A 23,875-nucleotide genomic window follows, 5' to 3' on the forward strand; every position below is an offset into this window, starting at 1 on the left:
TCTCAATCATACCTAACACTGAACTTTTCAAAAGAGTCTAGCATAACTCCATCCCAAAGAAGGCAAAGAAAAGCAAACAAAGAAATTATTTTGGACCCTGCCTGCCCGCCTTGCAAGCAGGAAGGAGATCAGCAGCAAAGTCCTTGTGACAGATGGTAAAAGGGATGCTGCATGAACAGTGCAAAGCAGTTTTGGACAGTCCTGTGAGCGAGGCAGTGAGCTGCATGCATGCTGCGGAACCAGGAAACGAACACGGGGTGGAGGCTGTAATGGGCTCTCAGAGAGAGAGCAAGATGCAGGATGCTAAATAACTGCAGGGGTTAATGCTGTAAGACTCAGTAATATAGCTGGGCTGAGCAAGCCAGTGGCAGATAAGCAGGAGGAGATGGCTGGCTCCCTACTCCCAGCCAAGTTTAGGGCCAAGACAACCAGTGAAAGCGACTTGTCCAGACAAGCCAACAGGTCCCTGGGTGCACCCTTCTGGAAAGCTCAACAGCGGCTGCAGTAAGCTCCAGGGAGCTTGACAAAACATTCATGGGCTCCAAACCACCACATAAGACAGGCAGGAATTTTTAAAATCATGATTTCAATTCAATCCAGCCCTTTCCTTCCTTGCATTCCAAATTCAAGAGTGCTGGCCAGGCACCTCCATCAGCAGATGACAATGGTCTTAGGGCAAAGAGGACCCAGCAGAAAGGATGCATTATCCAGCACCATATGTACATGCAGGAGCTGGCAGACTGACAGGTATGAGGGAACAGATTTGTAAGAAAGAGGTTGAGAGCATGCTGCAGTGTATTGTAAGAAAGTTAAGACAAAAAATATTGCTGAAAAAAAACCCCTTGGGAATTACCCAACCTCAGCTTCTCAAAAGTATTTAGATAGATTAGTAAAAAAGAATCTACATCAGTGTTTCCTTTGTAAAGATACAAAGACATTAAAGCAAGAGCACGTCAACTTTTAAGCAGGTGGGGACTTGGACATAAGATCTTATGATATCTAAACTTGGCACAAAGACAACTTCAGACTGAAAGCTTACATTGTACCTGCAATTGCTGAACTCTAACATGGTCTGCTATGTTTATACAGAAGATTACTAGAAAGCATCAAAAAAAGTAAGTTCAACTAATTTCTGGTTACCTTCGATTTATTTTTCTGCCTGGATTAAACACCAGAGTATAAATCATAAATCCAAGTGGATTAAAAATCTAATGTATTTCTTATGAATCGTTAAGAAAAGACCATTTCGTATATTTTGTAATATATTTTAACTGAAAATATTTTAACTATGCAGTGCTGACTGGTATATCATTGAACTTCTGCAGCTTCAGTGTGTAGATATCTGCATGCCAGCAGGTACAATTCTTTGGAGAGCATGTCTTTTTCTGGAAGCCAAAACTGGAATGAAAGTAACACATGTTCTATTCTTGCCTCTCCCCTGTTCCAACAGTCAAGAGACATTATTTTTGTGCTTCAGAAAATTGAGAATAAAATACAAGTGATAGTTCCCTCATTCACATGTTTGAAGCATTCAGAGACAGTGGCAAGGACAAGTATGCAGAGCAAAATGAAGTCTACACTGTCAACTAGCAAAATGGAAAATAAATAACAGCCTACCTTAAGATCACGATGAACTATGCATTTCTGATGACAGTACTGCACAGCAGATACAATCTGAAACACCAAGATGATCAGTGAAATATTTTAGTTCAATCTCAGTATAAGTTTTCAGATATAATTTAGCAATTTTGGCTCCTGATATGATTCAGTAGGACATAAGAAATAAAGACAGCTTTAGTTTTAGAAAATATTTATGTAAGTTTCATTAAAGCTCAAATACCAAGAAGTCCCCAAAAGCAGCTAATTTTCTAATTAAAAAAAAAAAAATACATACTCTTCAAGGTAACAGGAGAAACATCTATTTTAAATGGAGATCACCCAATAGCAATAACTATTAAAAGGAAATTATTCCACTCCCTACCCAACAGCCGGATGTATCATCTCAGATTTTTATCTTCTGAAATATTTGCAGCATATCTCTACGATTCATCCCTAACAGAATAGTTCATTCAACACTTTCATCTACATCTCTCACATACGTATAACAAAAACCAAGTCTGAAACAGCAAGTTAAAAGCAGTTTCTTTACGTGTTAATTATATACCTTAATTCTGAAAAATACCAAATTTTGTTTCTTATTAAAGCTTTTCACAAAGTAACCACTAAAAACAGAGTAAGCAAAAGATTAATATAAGAAAGTTTGTAATAAGAATATGAAAACCTGTTACAGAACACCCCTTATACAAAACATAATGCCACATATTGCTGTGTCATGTCACACTATCAACATCTCTAGGTAGAACATCTGTTAAATTCTAAAATATTCAGAAAAGGATCAAAACCTCAAGTGAGTCACAATAAAAATGCGGCTCATAGGAACATCCACTAAAAAGAATGTAAAGCAGTCTTACTATTTTTAGATAGTACGTAGGAAGCAGATATTTTTTTCTTCAGGGATTTTTTCCACTCCAGCTTTAATAAACATTATCACAACAATTCATATTTTTTGAAAGTAAAAGGAGTATGCTCACACTCATGTCTATCTGAAAGCACCATAAACAGAAACAAAAGAAAGAAACGAATGTTAATTTCATACCTGCCTGAATTTTGCACGGGCCTCCTTCTCTTTCATTCTTCCATGTGCAACAAGGTAGTCAAATACTTCTCCTGACCATAAGGACAAAATATCAGTCCGATTGCCCAGGTTTTATTTTTGACTGACATGCCCAATCAAATCATGCTTGAAAAGAACACCTCCTCACCCCCAACCCCATCCCTTCTTGAAGGGAAAGGAAATAAAAACAGCCAGGAAAAATTCCTTTTTATTGTTTGCACAGGATTTCATTTTTCAGACATGTAGTAGTCAAGAAGCATAAAAACAGAACCCTCCATACTAAGGCTTCTTCAATTTTAAAAATAAATTTACTTAAAAACCACTGTGAAGCAAAAAAATATTTATTTTAATAATCAGAACAGTCATACTGCACATAAGACACAGTGGAAAACAGGCAAATTCTTATGTAAAAGATTTGCTTTGCATATCTCTAGCAGCTTCACTTAAAAGTATCTGTATTACTTATGTTGTTTCCTTCTTGTTCTGTCTCTAATAAAGCTGCTCAAATGCCTTTCAGATCCTCATCTTTGCACAGTCTGACGAGCAGCCTTTCCTAGCTGGTCACCAGCCCTGTGCTGGATTCCCTTCCCACATCCAAACATTTCCCACTTGGATGCTAAGCAGCTTCTCAAGCAGGCAGCTGATATTCCTCTCACTCTGTGATCCCGCTGGTCCACGTTTCCATGTTTGTTATTCCCATCCCCTTGACCTGCCTCTCCAAGTGCTCTGGCACACATTTTCATGATAAAATGAGGCACCGGTGCTTGCCTAAATATAGCAGGTAAGTACCAAGTCAAGTTTTTGCCAGAATCCTCACCAGATTATCCCCTGCTATTCCAGCAGAAACCTCAGAGCGGTAACTACCCTAAAGCACAAACCTAATAGGTCACTTTACAGAACATGATGCAAGCAAGAAAGTGCCCTGGGATGTCTGCTAGGACTGTTGTGAAGGCCAGACTGGAATAACCCATTAACCATAAAATCCTTAAGTTGCTCCTAAGCATGCAACCAATATGGCTTTCCATATTTCAGTTTATCCTTAAAGCAGAATTAAGAATCCACTTACCCCCACTGGCATATTCCATTACCAAATACAATGTCTTTTCAGTTTCAATAACTTCAAATAATTTTACTGCAAGAAAAATGAATGAGAGATTGCAGCAGGGAACAAAAGTACAGCACAAACAAAAAATTATACTCATGAAGTGAGTATAACTTATGGCCAGTGACAACACTAAACCATACAAAAACTTTATATCCTTTAGGTTAGCATTCTTTTTAGGGGAAAAAAGCAAAATTAATTTCTAAATCACCATTGATAATAAAGCATATTAATTCTCAATTTTCTCAGAGGTTTATGCACACTGTACAAGTGAGTTCATGCTGAAATTAGTGTTTAATTTGACACAGACACCTTTAAGATCATACAAATCTTCTCTGTTTCGCTAGTTACCTGCTCCCAGTTGGGAATCTGAGATTCTGACTGACTAAAAACTGAGTGGATACCAGTAACGTTAAGCCTAGAAGACCTTCCTCAGATTGTAATAGCAACTACTCATTTAAAACAAACACACCCCAAACACCACCCCCAAGAAAACAGAAAACAGCATGATGCTGGAAAAGCAACAAACAAATTCAAGGGATGAGAAGGGAGTGCCTAGCATGTAGTAGCTTGTACACCTCGTCCATACCTTGTATGCAACAAGCCCTCTGGCCGATTCAGGACCATTAACTGTCTCTGGAACAAGACTGTCCAGCCCTCCTCAGCCAGAAGAATTGTCATCACAAAGTAGGGCCCTGAAGCTGTGGGGTAGGTGAAAGAACTAAAGCAGAAAGGGAAAATTACATACTTTGTAATTCTGTTTTTCTGGAAATAGCAGTCAGTGGGAGTCTTTCCTATACTGAACTAATAGAGTTTTGCTACTTTCACCCAAGAAAATCATGCTTTTTGGCCTCAAGAGTAATTTCAATAGAAGAGAGGAGTGGGGGCCTTCAACTGATCAGAGTGCTCAGCATCTCCAACGTTGTGTTAAGGCTTTCCTGGCCTGAGCAGTTTATCTCCTCACAGCAAAATTCTTGTTTCAAGAAGAGTCAATAAAGCAGGTGAGACAATGAAGCACTTACTGAATACTCACTGTCCTATTATCTCAAAAAAGTTTAATGAACAAAAGCATAACAGTAAACTACATTCAAATAAAGCCAAAGAGTAAAATGTAGACAGTATAATTTTAAAAAGTCTGCAGAAATGCAGGGCTCCTACCAATATTGGGATGATTCAGTATCTTCATTATTCGTACTTCTCGGAACAACTGTCAAGGAAGCAAGACAATTTTCTTACAGTGTGTTTATTAGTGAAGAGTTAGGCAAGATATGCAATTTTAGATAGCAAAAAGGAGCAGCATAAGCCACAGAAAACAGCATTAACATAAAATATATTGCAGTGAACTCCAGAAAACATAGTGTACACTTTATACATTATATAAAAATAACCACTACCAACAACATATCAAAAACAGACTAATTTTTAAGCTTTATACAGACACAGAGAAGTTTTACAGCCCTTTCTGGAGTTTCACGTTGACCAAAACCAACAAAAACTTGCCTGAATAATCTGTTATCTCTTTGTTCCGATTTCTTTAATGACTGGCAAGCTCAGCTAACTACCCTGAATACATACATAACTAGAGGTGCAAATACAAGGTGTAATACTACAGAAAAGTTGAACACACAGATGTTAAAATGGAGCTGGATACCAGGAATCCTGACTTCCTCCAGTCCAGCCACTCCACAGAGGTGAAGCAGGCAAGTTTTCTCACAACTACCAAATTTTATACTGGGTCACAAACAGTAGTGTCCTGTCTCACCCTGGCAGGGCCTGAAGGTTTGATTGATAAAAGTCTGCTTTATCCTGAGTCACATAATTAAAAACTGGACAAACTTATAGCCCTAAGTGTATATACTTAAAACAATGGTGGGCTTACTTGTTTGGGGTGTTATTTTTGTTTGGTTGTTTTTTGTTTGTTTTTTTTTTTTTTTTTTTTTTTTTTGTTTGTTTGGGGTTTTTTTGGTGTGTTTTTTTTTTTTTTAAAAAAAAAAACAGAAACAAGAGGTCTTCCCTCTTAATAAACCCATGAATAGTAAAAATTTAAGTAAATAGGAAGTGAAGACTAACCTACTCAAAGGAAAGAAGGCAAACGAAAGGAATCCAAAATGACTACATAGTTCTGTTACTCTGTACTTGAGGCTGTCAATACTGATAAGCTTGCTCTGTTTTATTTCAAGTGAACAGCATATGCCCATCATCAAATCTATTTACTGTCCAGCATGCTCTTTAGCCCTGTATTGGGCTGAAGTAGGATGCTGAAATGAAGGAAAAGCTCACTGGCTTCAGCGCAATGCTTAGACATTTTGGAAACATCTTAGCACTACAGTCATCCTCACAGAGAAAAACTTGGCTCAGGGCAGAAGTGTATTGTTGCATTTTAGCTTGTATGTTGTCTCAGAGGACATCTCTCCCTCCATTTTCAAAATTAGTCTCATTTGTTCAGATGCTACCTTCGCAAAAGGGTACAATGATGCAAGTGAAAGACCAAATGCCTCCTCAAAGAGTAGTACTTTAGTTTCTATTTTATGACGGCTGAGGCTACAAGATAAATTAAAATTCTTTTGCTTAGACAACACTAATTTTTTTTTTACTCCATTTGTGCAACTTAATCATAAAATTTCTAAAATTCTGCATTTATTCTACTAGTTAAGGCTACAGAGCAACATCTTTTTGAAATTCAGCTTTTGATCAAGTAATATTATCGCAGTTTTATGTTTACATTAAAGTATTTCAAGCTAGTTACTATACACTTGCCTTATCATTGCCATTAAAACAATTTCAGAAGGAAGCAAAGACTATAAAAGCATTTATCTTAGAAAACCTGAACAGTATGATGCAATTTGCTTGTGTTCAAAATTTAATACATAGGTATGTAATACTATGCACTGGAAGTAACTTTATCAGGAAACAAGAATATATGCTAAAGTCAGTTATTCCCAAGTAAAAACATCACACCAGACTGTTCTCCATGCATTTTTTGTTTTTCTCAGTATTTAAATTCATTGCACAAGAAAAAGTTTCTCAGCTAAATCAGTATCAATTAGTCAGAAGATAACAAGTCTAAGCCAATGATGGTAGAGCCTCAGAAGAGCTTCTAAGCAGGTATGTGGAAAACTGCAATTCCTGCCAGAAGACTGGAAAGATATTTCATAACTAACAGTATTAATGCTGGTATAAAAGTTACAGCAATGAACACATTTCTTCATAAGAAGGATTAAAATACTGGACTCCTACAAATAAAATAATTTCAGATCTAGAAAAAAAGATCATTAAGGAACATAATTTTACATGTAGTACGAAGCACATAGGAATTGAAAGAAAAAAAAAAGATACACATTATTCAGTATTCTCACATGATTTAGAAGTTTACCAATTGGTTTAAGATTCAAATTGATTTCACAGTGACATGAAATTTTGTTTCACATAATGTGTAATTTTTTCTTCCATAAAGGAAAAAGCCTATTAGGAAACAGATATCTGTTTTCCTCAAGAGAGAACATTACTGACCTCTAACCTGATGCAGATACTTTGTTATATGAAAGAAACATTTACTTGCTCCAGTTCCAAATAGAAGATATGACCAAGACCAAAAGTATGGGCTTAGGTTTATTCCATACAAACACCATTAACATTTTTTACAACATCTTGTATTATATATCCTGTTGAATAGACATCTGTCAGAAAACTGAAGCATACGTTCTCATACAAAAGCACGTACACATTCCTGATTGTCACCAGGAACGTATCAAGAGGAAGCAGTTAGTCTCAATCTTTTCAAATAAAGCAGCTATTCTAAATCAAATCCCAAATTAACTCAAATTCATAAGGGGAATCTAGGTATCTTGCTGGTTAGTGGCTCTGTGGTGGGATTCTTGTTTGTTTTGGAATTTTGACTCAAAAGACACTTCTAATGTTGGCTGATATGCATGTGCCTGCTTAGAGCGAGAACTGGACAGGGCTGAAGCAGCCAAAGCTATCCCTACGTGATGCTCATCCACGTAAATCATGCCAAACATAGGCTGAATGGTAACTGGTTATTTTATTTTACAGACAGGATGACATCAGCTTCCCTGCAAACGTAGGAGAACAGGGAAGGAGAGAAATGAACAGAGTAAAAATTGAAAGAATAGTTGAAATCTTGGAATCTACCTGCAGGTACCTGCTGACTAAATGACTTGCTTTGAGAAAAGATTAAAAAACCCTAAGTGGTTGTACTCCCTGCAACACTCCTCTCCCAACTGCCTGCCCACTACTGAAACTACAGCACACAAAGTTACCTTTTTCTATCGGCTTCTAACAAGTTTCCAGCAGCTGTTTACCTGGAAACCAACATTTTCAGACCTTTTTCTGAAGTAACTTGGGTATAGGCATCTTGCAAATTAGGCAGATATAACTTATGTATTCCATAATACTGCTACACAACTAAGCTTTGCTTAAGCTGCTCGGCATGACAGATACCTTCCAACCCAGGAATAAAGAAGTTGTCTGAAAGGCTGAAAGACCTGAAATAATGGAACAGCACGATGTAGAGATCACAAACACAGCCACATTACACCTTGCGTAGTTGCTGGCCCATACGGCCCAAGGGGATCCATAGGGGTCTATCAAATGCTGAGTGGAGAGGAAGAGCAGGGAACATTATTTCAATACAGATGTTCAGAACAGCAGAGGGGGAGCAGGATGGAAACTGGGCAGATGAGCTGTTCCCTGGAGTCCTGGTGCAAATTCAGGATTTTATTTGGTCCAGTATAAATGCACATTGAAACACATTAAGAAAATGCCAATGGTCACTCCTCCAATTTTCTCTCACAAGAGAAAAACAGTCTAGAAAATCTCTGAACAATGGATAACACTGGAGTAAAAGCATTAACAGTATTCAAGTATTAGAGTACATTATTTTACATTGCAACTCTGCATTCCGTGGAGCACTACTTTGGGATAAATCTTCCTGCCCCTCCTTTTCCCTTGCAGAAGCATGCTGGTCAGTAACACTAATTATATCAATAACTATGTATTTGCAAATAGAAATGTCTTTAAACAATAGCTACTACTCCCCTTAATAACACCCAGGATACCTCTATGCACAAAGGAAGAGATGTAATAAAGCAACAAGACCAGTTATTTCCTACAAAGCCAAGTTTGTTAGTTATATAGAAATCTGGACAGAACAGTGTGATTGGTTCTCCTTTTGTGACAAGGTGAGCTGCAGGATTATATAATTATCTATTTTACTGATGAAAAATAGCACTTTCAGAATGCATGCACACCTCTGTTTTCCTGAGCAGCAGTGTACTGCTCTCAGAAGGCGTAAGTGCTCCCTGACTTCTCTCCCCTCACTTCACCATACGTTTATAGGACCGATCTTCATTCTAAACAATGTGCCACCATCAAAAGCTCTTGAACAAGCATCTCCTTGTTGCAAACGGGCTGTAGCCTCAATAGCTTCACTCATAGTAGAGGACAACCAGCACCACACTCAATTTGTAGAATTTATACCTATGTAAAAGGCTCGAGGCTTGAAAATTTGATTCCTGCTTTTCCAGTTTCATATTTCAGGGCACAGACTGCAGAAAGCACAAAGAGCTTCTGTCACACAATTGCTAACGCTTCTACCTGCTGTCAGGTTGACATCTATGTTTAAGATTTACTATTTTATGTCACTACAATCAAACTAAAAATCTTCAGTTAACCAAGGCTTTTCCTTGCTTTGAAAGATATACCTGAATGCTTCTCTAGTTTCTAAATTATTACTGAGAAGGGATATTGCAAAAATTCATATCTTTCAATGGGTAACATACTGAAATTGTTCCAAATCTTCTACTACTTCTTTACTTCTGTCCTGCTTTTCTTCACAATATAAAGAACCTAAGTTTGAGGTTTTAGATACATTTAAAGAATTAACAGAAGCCTGCTGACGCCTAAAGAGGAAAAATCTGAAGTGTCACTTGCTAATCAAACCTATTAAGAAAAAGAGCACCTTCCACTTCATTAGCAGTTTGCTGAAGAGCAACAGAATGCTGTTTGAGAAACAACCCTAGTGAAGCCAGTACGGAAGACACTTTCAACGTAGCAGACATGCAGAAAATAGAACAGTGGTTTTGATATAAATTCTAGTTATGATAAAACCCAAATACTTACATTTGGGAACAAATTACAATCATGACAGTGGAAAAACCTAAGTCAGTACAATATGTTACTATCAAGACAACAGGTTCACAAAAAAGCCAGCTCTGTCTTCTAAACAGGTGCTCACTGAGTAAGATGAGAACTACATACTGAACAAATTGAAATCAAAATAAAAGGCAGTGCCCTTAATTCAACATTGTCTTTTTAAAGAGGTAGAGATCCTGAAGCAAGAAGTATAACTTAAGACTATCATATTGCATGCACAAGGATGTAAAATTTAAAAATTCACAAGGTCAGCTTATTTGTGTCATCTCCTAACATTCGATGGCTTAAGTTAAAATAACTGTCTGCAAAGTACCCTGTTCATCCTATAGGGCATAAATAAAATTGAACCATGCTTAGGAACAAACTAAACACATTCTTTGCTTTCATACCCATGACTAACTACAGACCCAGCTTGTGTGACATTTTCAGCAACTGAAGTATGTGCTCAGATATTTCTGTTTACAAAACAGAACAGTGCATGAGAAGCTGTGATGCCTCAACTCATTTTACTTAATTAGGCCAGTAGCAAGTACTATGGCAAGACCTACTTGCACTTAGTATCCTTTATATTACAGTGAATGAAAAGGTTTTGTGAATGACCCCGTGCCTAAGATCACTACATATTTGTCTAGTTTGATCAATAAAAAGCAATAGCGATTGAAGGCCTAAAAGTTTTGCTGGCCTGTATACAATTTACCAGCTTTGAAGCTCCAGGGACTGTACTCTCAACTATGTTAATTTCCTCTATAAACATTTATTTTAAAAGTGTCTGTTCCTATTAAAACAATACTACTATCATTGCTTCCCATTCCCAAAATTACCTCTTGAAGCAAAAATTGACTACTTAATAGTCCTAAGTACAGTGTAACCCTGATGACAGAATTCTAGAAATTCACATTACAGTGATACCATATGGTACAGAATCACAAACTTTATGTAATAGTTCACTGCAGAAAGAGAAATAAAGATGACTGATTTCATAGAGCAGAACAAGAATTTTTTTTATTGTTTTATTTACAAGTGATCTATCAAAATACCAACAGAAGTCATTCCAAGCATGCTGATGAACCAACCTCCCACCCTTATTTGCTTTAAAAAACTAGTTGCTTGACCAACTGCAAAAACTATGAAGCTTACTTAAAAGCTTTCAGGGAATTGATATTCAGTTTCACTCAAAACTCTCAGAAAATTGGAGGAAGCTGAAGACATTTAGATCTTCAAAACAAAGTTTATTTTTTCTGAAAATTACGATCAAGATGTTACAAAGGACAGCTTTATACCAACAAGTTATCATACTTTCCAGTGTAAGCAGAAGATGCACAGGACAAATATTTCTAGGAGTTATTGAAGAAGAATGGAATTGTGGATCAATCACTGAATTTAACTCGTCTCCTTAGTTCTGCTATAAGCTGCTTCTAACTCTACCTAATGTACCTAACATCTCTATTATCAGGTTCCCACTCAAAAAACAAGCAACAGCATCAGTGTCCTATTACAGGAGTATTTTGTGTACTACTTGTGCAGTGTGACAGCATCTTTTGTAGGCTATGAAAGTTTCATTTATACTTGGAATGATTTATTGAATTATTATTAAATATTTTTGTGTGAAATACAACTTATTTCTGGGATAATTGCTTTAGTGATAAATAAGTTTTTCATGCTTAGGTTTCCAAAAAGTTTTAATATTTTTTTTACCCTCTCATTGCTCAACAATGGGACAAACTTGTCTAGTTCTCCAAGTGTAAATACCAAGCCAGGTAGGAAACAAGCTATGTGAGCAGCACAGGATTTCCTAAATATGCTCTGTCTCATACTGCCTCTGTGGATCCCTCTTCACTAGCTTAAATATTAGCAAAGTGATTTGCTTAATACAGGATATAGGACTGAAGGATAGCAAAGTTTTTTCATAGACTATGCACAGCAGGCTGAATAAAAGAAAAAAATAAAATCCTAAAGAACCCATACTCAAGCAAAAATACTAGAGAAGATAAATTAAATCAAATAAATCAAAGAACTAAAAGAAATCAATGAAAAAAAATAAATTAAAGCAAAGTCGTTTATAATTCCCCATAACCAAAAGCTGTACAATAAAATAAATGTAATGGCAGCCAAAGGTAAAAGAACATCAGTAAGTCATAGCCTCTTTCTCCCATACTACAGCTACAGAGAGCAGCAGTCTAATATTTGTAAACAAAAAAAATCCCAAATTTTTTATAATGGGCAACCTCCAGTAGGACAATACAACATTTCTGTGCTTTAGCCAAAACCAAACATATGCATAGTTAAATAGTAAAAAACCCCAAACCAAACAAACGTCCACCAAGGTTTTGCTAAAACACTTATCACAATGGTTATGAAGGGCTTCTGAATTTTTAACTACAGGCCCAAACAGACAAGAATGTTCTGATCAGGTTCAGTCATTTTGTTGATTATGCACACAAAAAGTAATTGTCAAAGGTCCCTTGAGTTTAACAGAAAATGTAATAAAGCTGAAAGACTATAAAAACAAAGGTAAAGTAAAACCATTAAAACTTACAAGTCCACAAACGCCAGTTACTAAATTATAGAAAAATCCAAGAAAAATACTATCCTTTACAGCATTGTCTTGATTTAGTGTGTAGACAAACTACTTGTGTATGTAATTAGGTACAAATTTTATTGTCAGCAAAGAGTAAAGATGGAGGAGGAAGGAAGAGCAAAGAAGCAGTGCTTAGATAGGAATCACATATAGTAACTGACCTCAGACAGACTGCACATGCATATTGTAGCAGAGGCAGTAGGATACCACCGTCTCCCAAGGTCATGCTTACACAAAGATATTTGTTTAGCAAGATAAAGGGACCAAGTATTTTTTGTCAAGTAAATAAAAGATCACAGTTTCACTGTTTGAAGAAATTCAGATGTTATGGTATATTCTTACCTTTTGCAGACTAGTAGGATTTAGCTGTGTTTTATCTATGATTTTCACAGCAACCTTTGGAAAAAATAAACCACCACGGATTATTAAACTCAGAAAAATATTTGAACAAAAATATACTGCACCTCCATGAGCAAAACCATAGATGTGCCTATAAAACATGCATGTATGTCTGCTTTTATGCATTTCAACAAGCAAAATTTCCTCACCTGTTACAATCTACCAGCAGGAGCTCAGAACTTTGCCACCAGATGGTACCACCAAGGACTCAGTTTTATACTTCTGTCAATGTTTGGATAGAACCATGTTATCTTGTCCATTGCAAAACCAGGCCCTCCAAACACAAGATCTATCTAACAGTAGATTCCTATATCAAGAATCTAACTATCAACAGATTATCAGTATTGTTGAAATCTACCTATCAATAAATTTCTTTTTGGTTTTGGAAATGCTTGGGGATTAACAGACCCCCTTCCAGCCCCTAAATACCTCTTGATGCACAGCAAGCTGCTTAATCTCTTCACCACAAAGTTACATTTTTAAAAAAGGGCTGAGTGGTTAGAGAGAGAAAACTTGGGCACCTCCAGTAACTTCCCCTATATCCTGAAACAGCCTCTCCGCATTTTCCTTTGTGATGACAAAACCCACAATTTTTCTATTCAGAAGAGAAAGGTAAAAGCATAGCAGAAACACTTATTATAAAGACAGCTAAAGAGAATATAAAACACACTGACAGCCTTTTTTTTTGGAAAGGCTTACCTCTCTTCCAGTAAGCACATGCCTTGCCAGTTTCACTTTGGCAAAATTTCCTTTTCCTATTGTTTTCAGTAAGCGATAATTTCCAATGTGAGGATGTTCTTCATTGGTAGATGTAATGGAGTTTCTACATCGGGGGATGTTTTGTCTGCTGCTCGACTTGATAGGCTGGACGTGTGGTTCAGTGTATCCATCCACAGAGGTATGCTGGAAGGCAGATAAAATGGTTGGGAATTCAGCTACTTGGATTTTAGACAGTTGTAGCAAAATAGAAAAAAAGCTTAAAAGGTGTAGAGGGGAATAATTTATTTACTTTTACAATATAACTGATAACTTTGGATGGTAGTCTAAGAAGAATACGCTGTCTTTGGGCAGAGTTTGATGCATGTCTCAAGAAACAGTCTGCAGAAAGATTTTAGCAGTTCCAAAAGTAAAACTAGAGACACCTAGGCAGTAATCAACAAACCATTACAGACTTTATATTATGAAACTATGCCAAACTACACACTATACCACTATGTTGCAAATAAACTCATCCAATCATAACCAATTTTAGTCTTTTAAAAATACACAGAACAGAAAAAAATATTTGTACTTTGGCATATTTGGATACAACTTTTCACTCTATTTTTTTCATAACTTTCTTCACTCGAATAACATTATGAGAAAAATTTTTTCAAGTAAGCTTTGTTCCCCAAACTTGTTTGCATGTTTTTGTAAGTCACAGAAGTTCTCATTCAAGTAATGAACATTCTACACCTTTATTTACTAATCTATTCTTAAAAAGAAAACTCCACCATATCTCATGAATACATTTTAAATCTCAAAGTCTGAAGAACTAAAAGGATGTTATTTTTAATGCATGCCAACACGTCATCCCACATTAAATGTTAGTCATTGAGATCCCCAATGCTTCTGTACTCTTTAACTTCCAAGTATGTAAGGGGCAACATACAAATGGGGCTTGGAAATGTTCCACAGACAAACCAAAGTAACAGACTATGTCAAAGAGGTGTTAAGTGTTTCAGTTACAAATTTAAAGTTAGGCAAATACTGTAGGTAGAAACAGTGTCTTCTCAGACCAGTTTTTAGATTTTTGAAACAGAAAGGCAAACTTACTCCAAGCACACTCAGTTCCTGCTAAGCATAAAGCACCAACAAAACTCAAAAGATACCTTAATATTTTCCCATATTCACTCCTTCAATTGAAAATTTGAGTCTCCCAATATCCTTGTACAGAGCATTAACTGAGCCTGTTTCTTTACAGACCAAAGGTTTCTAGATCTTTGACTTTAAGCCGAAAGCAGAATCAGAAGGCATTGGGAGGTTTCACTGTTTCTCCCAATATCCAACCTAATGCTGGTCTATGCTGATCTCACCCGTCATTCCTTATGCAAGTAATTATTTTCTTATACAGAATGGAATTTAAAGCAGTGCTTCCAACTTCAGTGTGCATTTATTATAGACTGAAGTCAATCCCCTCCTGTAAACACCCAGGCTTACAGATAGTCCCACTGAGGCCAAGCAGAGTTATTTCAGGACATAAGCACTAGTAAAATTGGGAAAACTAGCAAACAGCTGCAACATAACCGGAAAAAACAAGGAGTATACCACAACCAGAATGTTCTTCCCAAATGTAGCACAACTCTGCTTACATCACCTCCAGCGTTATTAATTATTCACTATGGTGAGGAGAATGGTCCTAAATATAATTTTCTGTTTGTCTTTTCATTACCTGAGTCTCTCTGCAGAATACTACTTTACCCCCACTGCTCTTTTCCAAATTACTGCAGTACCAAGCAAGTCAGGCATGTTTAGATTCTGTGTATCAGAAAAATTTATTCAACCACTACATAACACGCTAGCATAGGTATTTATCCTTTAGAAACACATAATTAAAGTACTTCTTGTGGACTTGGAAAGTGAGGATCAGAAAGACAGCTCCAGGGAAAGAGGCTTTGAAACATTCCTTCAACATCGGACACTAGTCCTACATGAGATAAACCAGAGCCCAAATAAAAGTCTTGACTAAGAAAACACCCTGCAAGATCAGTCTTTGTATGGTGCTAATAATATAGCTGTACCTAGATCCCTGTCCAGAGCTACAGGAGTATGCTACATGAACAAGTTTTAAGACTTTGAGCCTATTTATGCACAGAATTAGATCTTCTCTACTTGAAATACAATGCCTACAAGAAGCACTAGCAACCCTTATATCAATTGCCAATTTCATATGCTTCATAGAATTAGCCTAATTCCAGTAGATACTTGAAGGGATCTTCTAGATAAACAGTTAGGTAGGCAAGCAAAACCAATGCCATAGGCAAAGCAGAGGACGGCTTCACATGATAGAACATTTTAATGCAGATTTGGCAGGGAAAGCAGTTATTTAATCATAATGGCAATATAATACAGAACCAAATCTGAAGACGAAAAAAAAAAAAAGAGTAACAAGGTTCATGGTCATGACAATTCTGGATTTTGCTCAGAAAAACTAAGCCCTTCTAGTTTCTTAATTACTCCTTCTTAGACCTATTATCATCAGAGTCAACCATTCTCCCCATGGTCAAGGATGACAGAAAGCATGCATAAAGAGGGTCTACTTTCTTAGTTTGTGAGCCACCTATATATATAAATTTCTAAATTTCCACAGCACTGAATTAAAGTGTAATTATTCTTCTTAAGTCTTGCAATAGGCCTCTCTTTGCACATAAACAGCTTGCTATTGTTGGAAAGTACAGAGGGATTTAAACTAGAAACTCATCAATTTCTAGAAATTAGCATTCAAAATCAAAACATAACAGGATTAAGGTGTTGAGGGGGAAAAAAAAAAAAAAAACCAAAACAACAAACCAACCCAACCCAAAACAAGTTAAGTCAAATAACAGTATCTCAGAGATTATTTCCAAACAACGCTAAAGCTGTATTCCACAGAAGTACGCAATATCCACACTGTCTAGAAAAACAGGCTATGTAGATTTAAGATCTTTCTGGTCCATTACAATGTGTTCATTCATTATGCATCAGCTACTATGTGGCTATTTAAAAATGCCATTTCAGAAGAACAATCTCTAAATTCTGAGAAAATTTTCAGGGTGCTGGAAACAAGCAGGCTGTAAAAACCAACACGCTCCTTGAAGTTCACTGCCATCTAAAAACAATTCCTGCTAACAACCTGCATTTTCTACAGGGGATTTTAATGTTTCTCTAGATACACTGATAATGTATCTTAATATAGATATATAAGGTAGTAGGAAACACTACCTTACTAGTATATCATAAGCATGATTCCCTGTATATTCAGTTTATGTCACTTAAAATGTCTAGAAATCAACACATAAAACTAGATGTTTCTTAAAATACAAAGCAATTCTAAATAAAAAAAGGTGCAGCAATAGCAAAAGTTTAGAGCTGAAACAGTGTATTAGAGCAGCCATTTAGGTATTTTGCACATTAGTAAGGTATTAAAAACAAGTAAGCAAAAAACAAACCAAACCAACCAACCAACCCCCCAAAACAAGAAAAAACCAATACAAAACAAAACGAGCTTTCAGAAATCCCCCAAAGAAGTAATCCTAGTATTCAATTTTAGATTGCAACTGAAGAGAACTCAATTAACACTTATTACTCCTAACTGGGTTTATTTCTGACAGGTTCCATTAGTTATTACAGTCAACGGCACTAAAATCACAATAGAGTTAACCTGACCCATTGCTTCCCCAAGACTTAAAGCTATGGTTTTCCTTGTTTACCCAAGGCAGCTTTGCAAAAGCAAGATGACCCAATGCCCTGACACATTATCTTTGATAAAGTGCAGAAGAACTAACCCCACCAAGCAAATACAAAGTGTGTGCTCCAATACTTAATTTATTCAGCTTCCTTTTGCCACTTTGCTAGCCACTGGACTAGTATTCTCATGGATTATATGCTGTAATTAATCTTACATCATCACATACATTAACTGCTCTTACAGTTTAGTCTTAAAAAGTCCCCAAAACCATTCCGGTCACCAAACCACATGGTCTTTCTCAATCAAACAACAGTGAAGGTCTCTATAGTCCTTCTGAGTAATGGGGTAATTTCCACACATCGATCTGCACACTTCGTTAAACAAATGTCTCAGTCCTGAATTTTCCTTTTCTCGAATTGCTGCAAGGCAAATTCCTTGGTACAGCCAGTCCTCGGAAGCAAAGCATGCGCACACGGTGCTAGAAAAGGCCCATCATCATGCTTCCTCTCTCAATATTATCTCCTGTTCTGAACTTAAGTTTCTTGTGGCCAATTTTTATATTCATAACTCCAAACATTTTCAAGCATGTGCCATACACATGAGCATTCGTAACAGCTGTCATATTTTGCAAGGTAATCAAAATAGCTAGCCCAGAGGGAGTCTGAAGGGTTTAGAAGAGTATCTTCTAAACGGCTCTGATCTGCAACAACTTTGATTCACAATACAGGGGAAGGAAAAGGGAGAAAGATGAGAAGTAATGTCCTGGATGTCCAGCTGTTTTCATGTTTTAACTGCTTGATGTCTGTAACTATTCCTTTAGGACCTAGGAGCTTCTAGCAAACCACCTCAAGCAAACCTTTTTCACATGTTGAAGTAAAAAATCAAACTAAATTAGAAGTGTCTAATTTTTTTGAAAGATATTGGAAAAACTTCAATGTAGAAACCAACAGAAATGTTCAGATCAGCTTGTTCTACATCACATATTGTGAGGACCCAGAGGTGCAAGTTTACAGATATGAAGCATGGTGCAACTCTGAACTGCACATGATGATAGTACCTGATCTATCAGCTAGTGCCAGAAGAAGGGAATTCACTCCTCTTCCAGGCTGCACAAAACTACAGCTTACTCTTGCCACATATATCTGTCACATCATGCTACAATTACTAAAGCACCTCTGATCTCAGCCAAAACATTAATAGAGCACTATCTACTCTGATTTTTCATATCTCTCAGACATGTGACAAAGTGCTTTGGAGGGAGCAATTAAAAAGACTGAATGTATGCACACACGATTCTTTTCATTATTTCTTATCAGCAATTAAATGCATACTAGATTGGGAATGCATGATAAACTTGGTTACTAAAAAAAGCAGTCAAAACCCAAAGCAATCAACCTACTCCACTGAAACGGGATAATCCGCAGGATGTTGCTCAGAAAAAAAAAAAAAAAAAAGAAACACACACAGTGAAGGGAAAAAGGTATATACATATTTTAAATCAGATACCAAGGTCAATGCATGGCAGAGACTGAAGAGAATTAGACAAAATTGTGATGTTTGTCTTTAACTTGTATCCATACCCTGAGCCTGCTCACACTGGCATTCCAGAAGTGCACAAAGAAAATAATCACACACATGCATATGCATCTTCTTGTTTATATCAGATTTACATAATATGTAGGAATTCCAAGCATGAATTTCTGAAAGAGCTTGAAGCTATTAGCAATGAGAAACAATGATGTTTGAATAAAGCTGACCTCAGTCAAGCATATGGAAACATTTCATTAACTGATGCTCTAACTCTGAAAAGCATTTTATAAAATCTTTTTTTAAAAAATACAAGCTATGAGCCTGGAGTTCAATATATAGTATTGAGTGGGATACTAAACAAAATATTCCCCTTACTGGTTTTTGCTGTTTTTTGTTTTTTTTTTTTTTTTTATCTCTTTCCTTTTCTTCCCAATTGTAATATTCTTTATTTCCAAAAAAAAACTAGAAAGCTAACAGTAGAACATTTCTATTGTAAGGTGAAATACAATCCCTTTATGTCAATATACAAGAAAGACTTCTTTCTAAAAGCATACCTATATGGCAGTGGTAGGTAAACTTATGCAGAGCATTGACTAGATCTTATCCTGTGCTTGTTACTATGGTATCTAAACCCCTTAGAACTTTTGTTTGGGTTTTTTTTTTTTGTTTGTTTGCTGTTTAAGTGCTCAACATAGCTTTGTGAGACATATCAGAAATAAGTTTGTCAACTTGGAGACAGAATTGTTTTTCTAATCACAAACTAACATAGGACACAATGTTTACAGCTCCATGCTTGAAGCAACCCAGGATAGAAAACAGAGCCTATGATCTACCAGTGCAGTGCAATACACAGTTAACATAAGCTTCAGAAGTTCATACACAAGGTTCTTCAGAATACTTGTAATTTTCATATGGTGACACTAAGTTGTCATAAATTCTGTCCATGTTCTAATAAGCTTGCTCCCAATTATTTTTTTTTTTTTAAACATAGCGGTAATGTCATACGGAAGGGTGGAGTTCACTATCACATGGCATCACTGATACTTTTTATTTAAAGGATAAAAAACAAACAAACAAACAAAAGCAGTGGTTCTTCCCTGAGAAGTCAATCAAAACATTTCAGAAAAACAAGTACTTTCATAACATTAAACCAGGTGTCATAACCCGAACTCAGCTAACAGGCTTCCTCCTCTCCCTGGGCCCAAAGCCCTCGGCCTGGCCAGGCATGCAGGTGCAGAAGAACACGACCTTCCTGCCTTTGTTCCATTTCACTCAGAATTGGCACAGTTATTTCAACCTGGCACTTTCCTTCCTGACTCATCCCAAGCACACAAACAAGATTTTCCAGGGCTAAATCAGGACAGTCAGCCCATATCATCTCCATTAATTGCTGCGACAAAACGGAACCCTCCCTGTAGCCCCAGTGAAAATTGAGACAAACCAGCTAAAAGCTGCTGCAGGTAAACTACAGGTGGAACTGAGGGGAGGGGAAAAAAAAGTTTTTCCTAAAATCCTCTTAAGATTACTCATTTTTATTTGTCATTTGGTATAGTACTAGAAGCTACAGTCAAGCCCTAACAAACAAGAGTAAGCCATTTCCTGTATTGTCCAAAATAAAATAGTTCATGACCCTCAACCCATGAAACCCACCACAAACCCCTGTTTTTGAAGAAAAGCACTTACGGGAGGGGGAAGGAAGGAGAAAGGTTACTCCTAATGCAGCCTCTTAGACACCTTTAAACACTGCCCTTCACAGAGAGTTCTTTCACCATTTCTTGCCAGCCACTGCTCTTTCCTCTCAGGAGGTAATCCTGAGGAAAGTTTAACCTCGCCAGTCTTTTTTGACTTATTTCATGAGATTTTCAAACCTGCCAGCACAGAGCTCCCAGTGAGTGTTCCCAGCTCACCCAGGACATCTTGCCAGCACCCGGAGACGCAGGCAGCTACAGGGCACTGCAGCTGAATGCCACCACACTCAGTTTGCTCAAAAAAACCCTCAGTAAAAAACAAAACAAAACAAAACAAAAAAAAACAACAGAAAGAATATGCTAATGTTGATCATTAATTGAACCAACCAAACAGGAACAGGAACACACCCAGAAAGCGAAACTTCTGGCAAAGGAAACTGGCAGCAGTTTTTATTGCACTTATAAATGATGCAGCCAGGTCATTTTTTAACAGGCCTGATGAAAGGCAGGAGAAGAGAGACATGAAACAACTTACGGTTCAGGATCATGTCAAGCACATGGAGCTTCTCAAAGATTTGCAGGGGTACAAGAAGTGGAAAATCTTTTAATATCAAGCTTCAAAACTGAGGGGAAAGGGCTGTTTCTACAGTCTGGAGACTACAATCTGGAAACCTGAGGCTTGCCTCCAGACAAGGAGAACAGCACCAAGAGGCAAGGTTTACTCACAAAAGAGCAACCAGATTATAGCTCTAAGTGTCTCTGATACCCATGATCAAACAAGTCTTTTAAGCCAGCTGAGTTTTTTTTCTACAGAGGGAAAGCCTACACATAGCTAATCGGGACCAGGCTCTAAATCCCAACTCATTCTTTCTCTCCAAGTTTACAAAATGGGAATTTTTTCCTTGCCCGCTGTGTACCTAAAACAACTCTGGGCGAGTCCACACGCAGCACGACGGCTGCTGAAGCCGACCCAGTGCTGCTCCCGTGCCCTCCTACAGCCGCCCTGCCGGTGGGGCAGCGGGATGGAGAGCCAGCACCGGGAGCCACGCCAGACAAAGCCTAGCAGCTCTTCTGCCAGGGTAACCTCCAGCTCCCCAGGCACGTGTACCCCGCCCCTCCGAGTTTCCCCGGCACGGGCACAGGCCCAAGGAGGCAGGGGAACACCCAGAAGCAGGACGACAGGGCCACATCAGCTCCATGTTAAGCTCCCGTGGAACCACACTGTCAGGACAGGAGCAACATGGAAAAGAAAACCGATCACCCCACTTTCCTTGATAATCCAGAGGTAAATCAACACCGGTAGTGAAACTTTAGCTAGGAGATACTTATTCCCATTCCACAACAAGATAAAAAAACAGAATAACTGGGGACAAAAACAAAAAAAAAACGTCAAAGCAAACAAAAGAAATCCCCCAAACAAATAAGTATACTTGCTTATTTGTGTTGTTTACCTGCACTGGGTGTGTGAGACAGAAGAGCACACAATGTGAACTTAAGAAGCTACCCTTTAGGAATACATGCATAGGCAAAGCACCCATAACATTTCTGCTACATAAAAGAGAAAATTAAGTTACTCCTTTAGCAAGCTGGACAGCATTTCTGAAGTCTTTACACCCCCATTACTGGATTAATCCAATGGATCCAATGATGAATCCATCAAGACAGATCACTATCTTATTTTGAAGACTGTTTTACCTCAAGGTCTTATTAACTTTCTGAAGTAAAGCACTAAAAAGTGATGAGATGACCAATTTAAATATCCAGCCTGATAGCAATACATACTAATTGATGCACACATGTCCTAGAAAAAAAAAAAAAAAACTTAGGGTAGTACAGGACTCTCTGATGTTTGAGGATCATGTCAAGCTACACTTCAAATTAAGCTACCTGACATTCAGAAGAATTTTCTAATATTCTTCTGACATATACCTTTTAGGGATCTTGAAAGTCTAATCTAAAGGGCATAAAGACTCAGCTTAATATTTGCCTTCATACAGTACAGTATACACAACACCAACGTATCTAAAAGTAGCTGGGCCACAAGCTAATTTTAAGAATTAGAAGAGGAAAAAAACCACATAGGCCCTATTAATCTGCTATAGGTCCATTTCATGCCACTCCACAGGAGCTGCAGCCTTCAGGGGAAGGGCAGGGAATCCTTCCTGACCTGCAGAACACTTTGACAGCCTCTTACACTACAGCATACTAGCTAATTTGCTTCAGCTTCAAGGCTTGATAATATTTGCTGATCCATCTCTCTGCAGAAAGGCCTTCTGATGTCATTAACAAGTCTTGCCTCAGAAGACTGAAGTGCAGAGTGCCTACCAGACCTCATCTGCCAAGGAGATGCAGCTTTATAAAGCCAGGATATAATCAGACTCAGCATTCTGCTGACATTTTTTTTATAAGCAGTGATACAAAGGTTGACCTTAAGGAGGCACAGGAAAACCAGTCACCTTGGTAAGAGGAGGAAGCACCTTAGAGAGCTTAGGACACTTCTACCAATGAGCTTGGCACTCGAGCAGCATTCAGTTACAATGGCTTTGTCTGCTGAGACCAGTCTAACAGAGCCTGATCTGGTGGTAGGAGCTGCAGAGAAAGTTGTAAGGACGCTACTAAACTTAGCTGGTCCTTTGAAAGTGTAAATTTGGTTTTACATACAGAGCAAGATTATGATGATGTACCCAAGCCAGCTGGTATAGTGGGACATGGTAAATTCAATATAAAAAAACAAAGCCAAATCAACAGAGTCTTCTGCTGAGTGCTCTCTGCCCTGTTTTTCATGTCAGTGTTCATTAACAGATCAAATAAAATGTCTTCATCTGGGCTGTACTAACTAGTTACACCTTTATGTGGATATTTACCTTTATGTAGATAATGCTACACTACATTTCAACTTAGCAAATACCTTCCCAACCTTACACAGATTTATGCTTAACTTTAAGTTGTTCAAACACCATATGCCCCTTGGACCAGCTAATATCTTATGATCAAAGAGTGCGCTCTACACTGAGCTCAGACTACAATCTCCTCAGAACCCCCTATTTCTAAACTCATGCAGCCACCTATTTTGACCTTTGGACTTCAATTATTTATGATCACAAACTATCATCATTTAGTTCTTTAGAAACAGATACAACTAGGAAGCTAAACTGAAAAAAGGGAAAAAAATTAAAATATTTTGCAAAGTATGTAATACAGCTAGAAAAAAAGATTATGTTTCTTTATATGCTTTATACTGGAAGATACACTATTACAGTTGATAACAAATACTGACAGTCATGCATATACCACCGATATGTCA

The 23,875-nt window shown here is 37.4% G+C and overlaps 1 protein-coding gene across 6 annotated transcripts in view; it reads right to left on the reverse strand.

The window, feature by feature from the left end:
• Window positions 1–23,875, reverse strand: part of MARK1 (microtubule affinity regulating kinase 1) — a 59,927-nt gene that overhangs the window by 23,379 nt on the left and 12,673 nt on the right. For all 6 annotated transcript variants that reach the window (XM_032989143.2, XM_032989141.2, XM_032989140.2 and 3 more), the window contains exons 2-7: window positions 13,627–13,830; window positions 12,871–12,924; window positions 4,935–4,983; window positions 3,741–3,806; window positions 2,657–2,727; window positions 1,618–1,674 (exon numbers count right to left, since the gene is read on the reverse strand). In XM_032989143.2, coding sequence (XP_032845034.2) covers window positions 1,618–1,674; window positions 2,657–2,727; window positions 3,741–3,806; window positions 4,935–4,983; window positions 12,871–12,924; window positions 13,627–13,830 — 501 coding nt within the window. The remainder of the gene's footprint in view (window positions 1–1,617; window positions 1,675–2,656; window positions 2,728–3,740; window positions 3,807–4,934; window positions 4,984–12,870; window positions 12,925–13,626; window positions 13,831–23,875) is intronic.

The sequence above is a fragment of the Tyto alba genome, unplaced genomic scaffold (assembly GCF_018691265.1).
Source record: "Tyto alba isolate M040663 unplaced genomic scaffold, T.alba_DEE_v4.0 Super-Scaffold_16, whole genome shotgun sequence".
Taxonomy (NCBI): domain Eukaryota; kingdom Metazoa; phylum Chordata; class Aves; order Strigiformes; family Tytonidae; genus Tyto; species Tyto alba.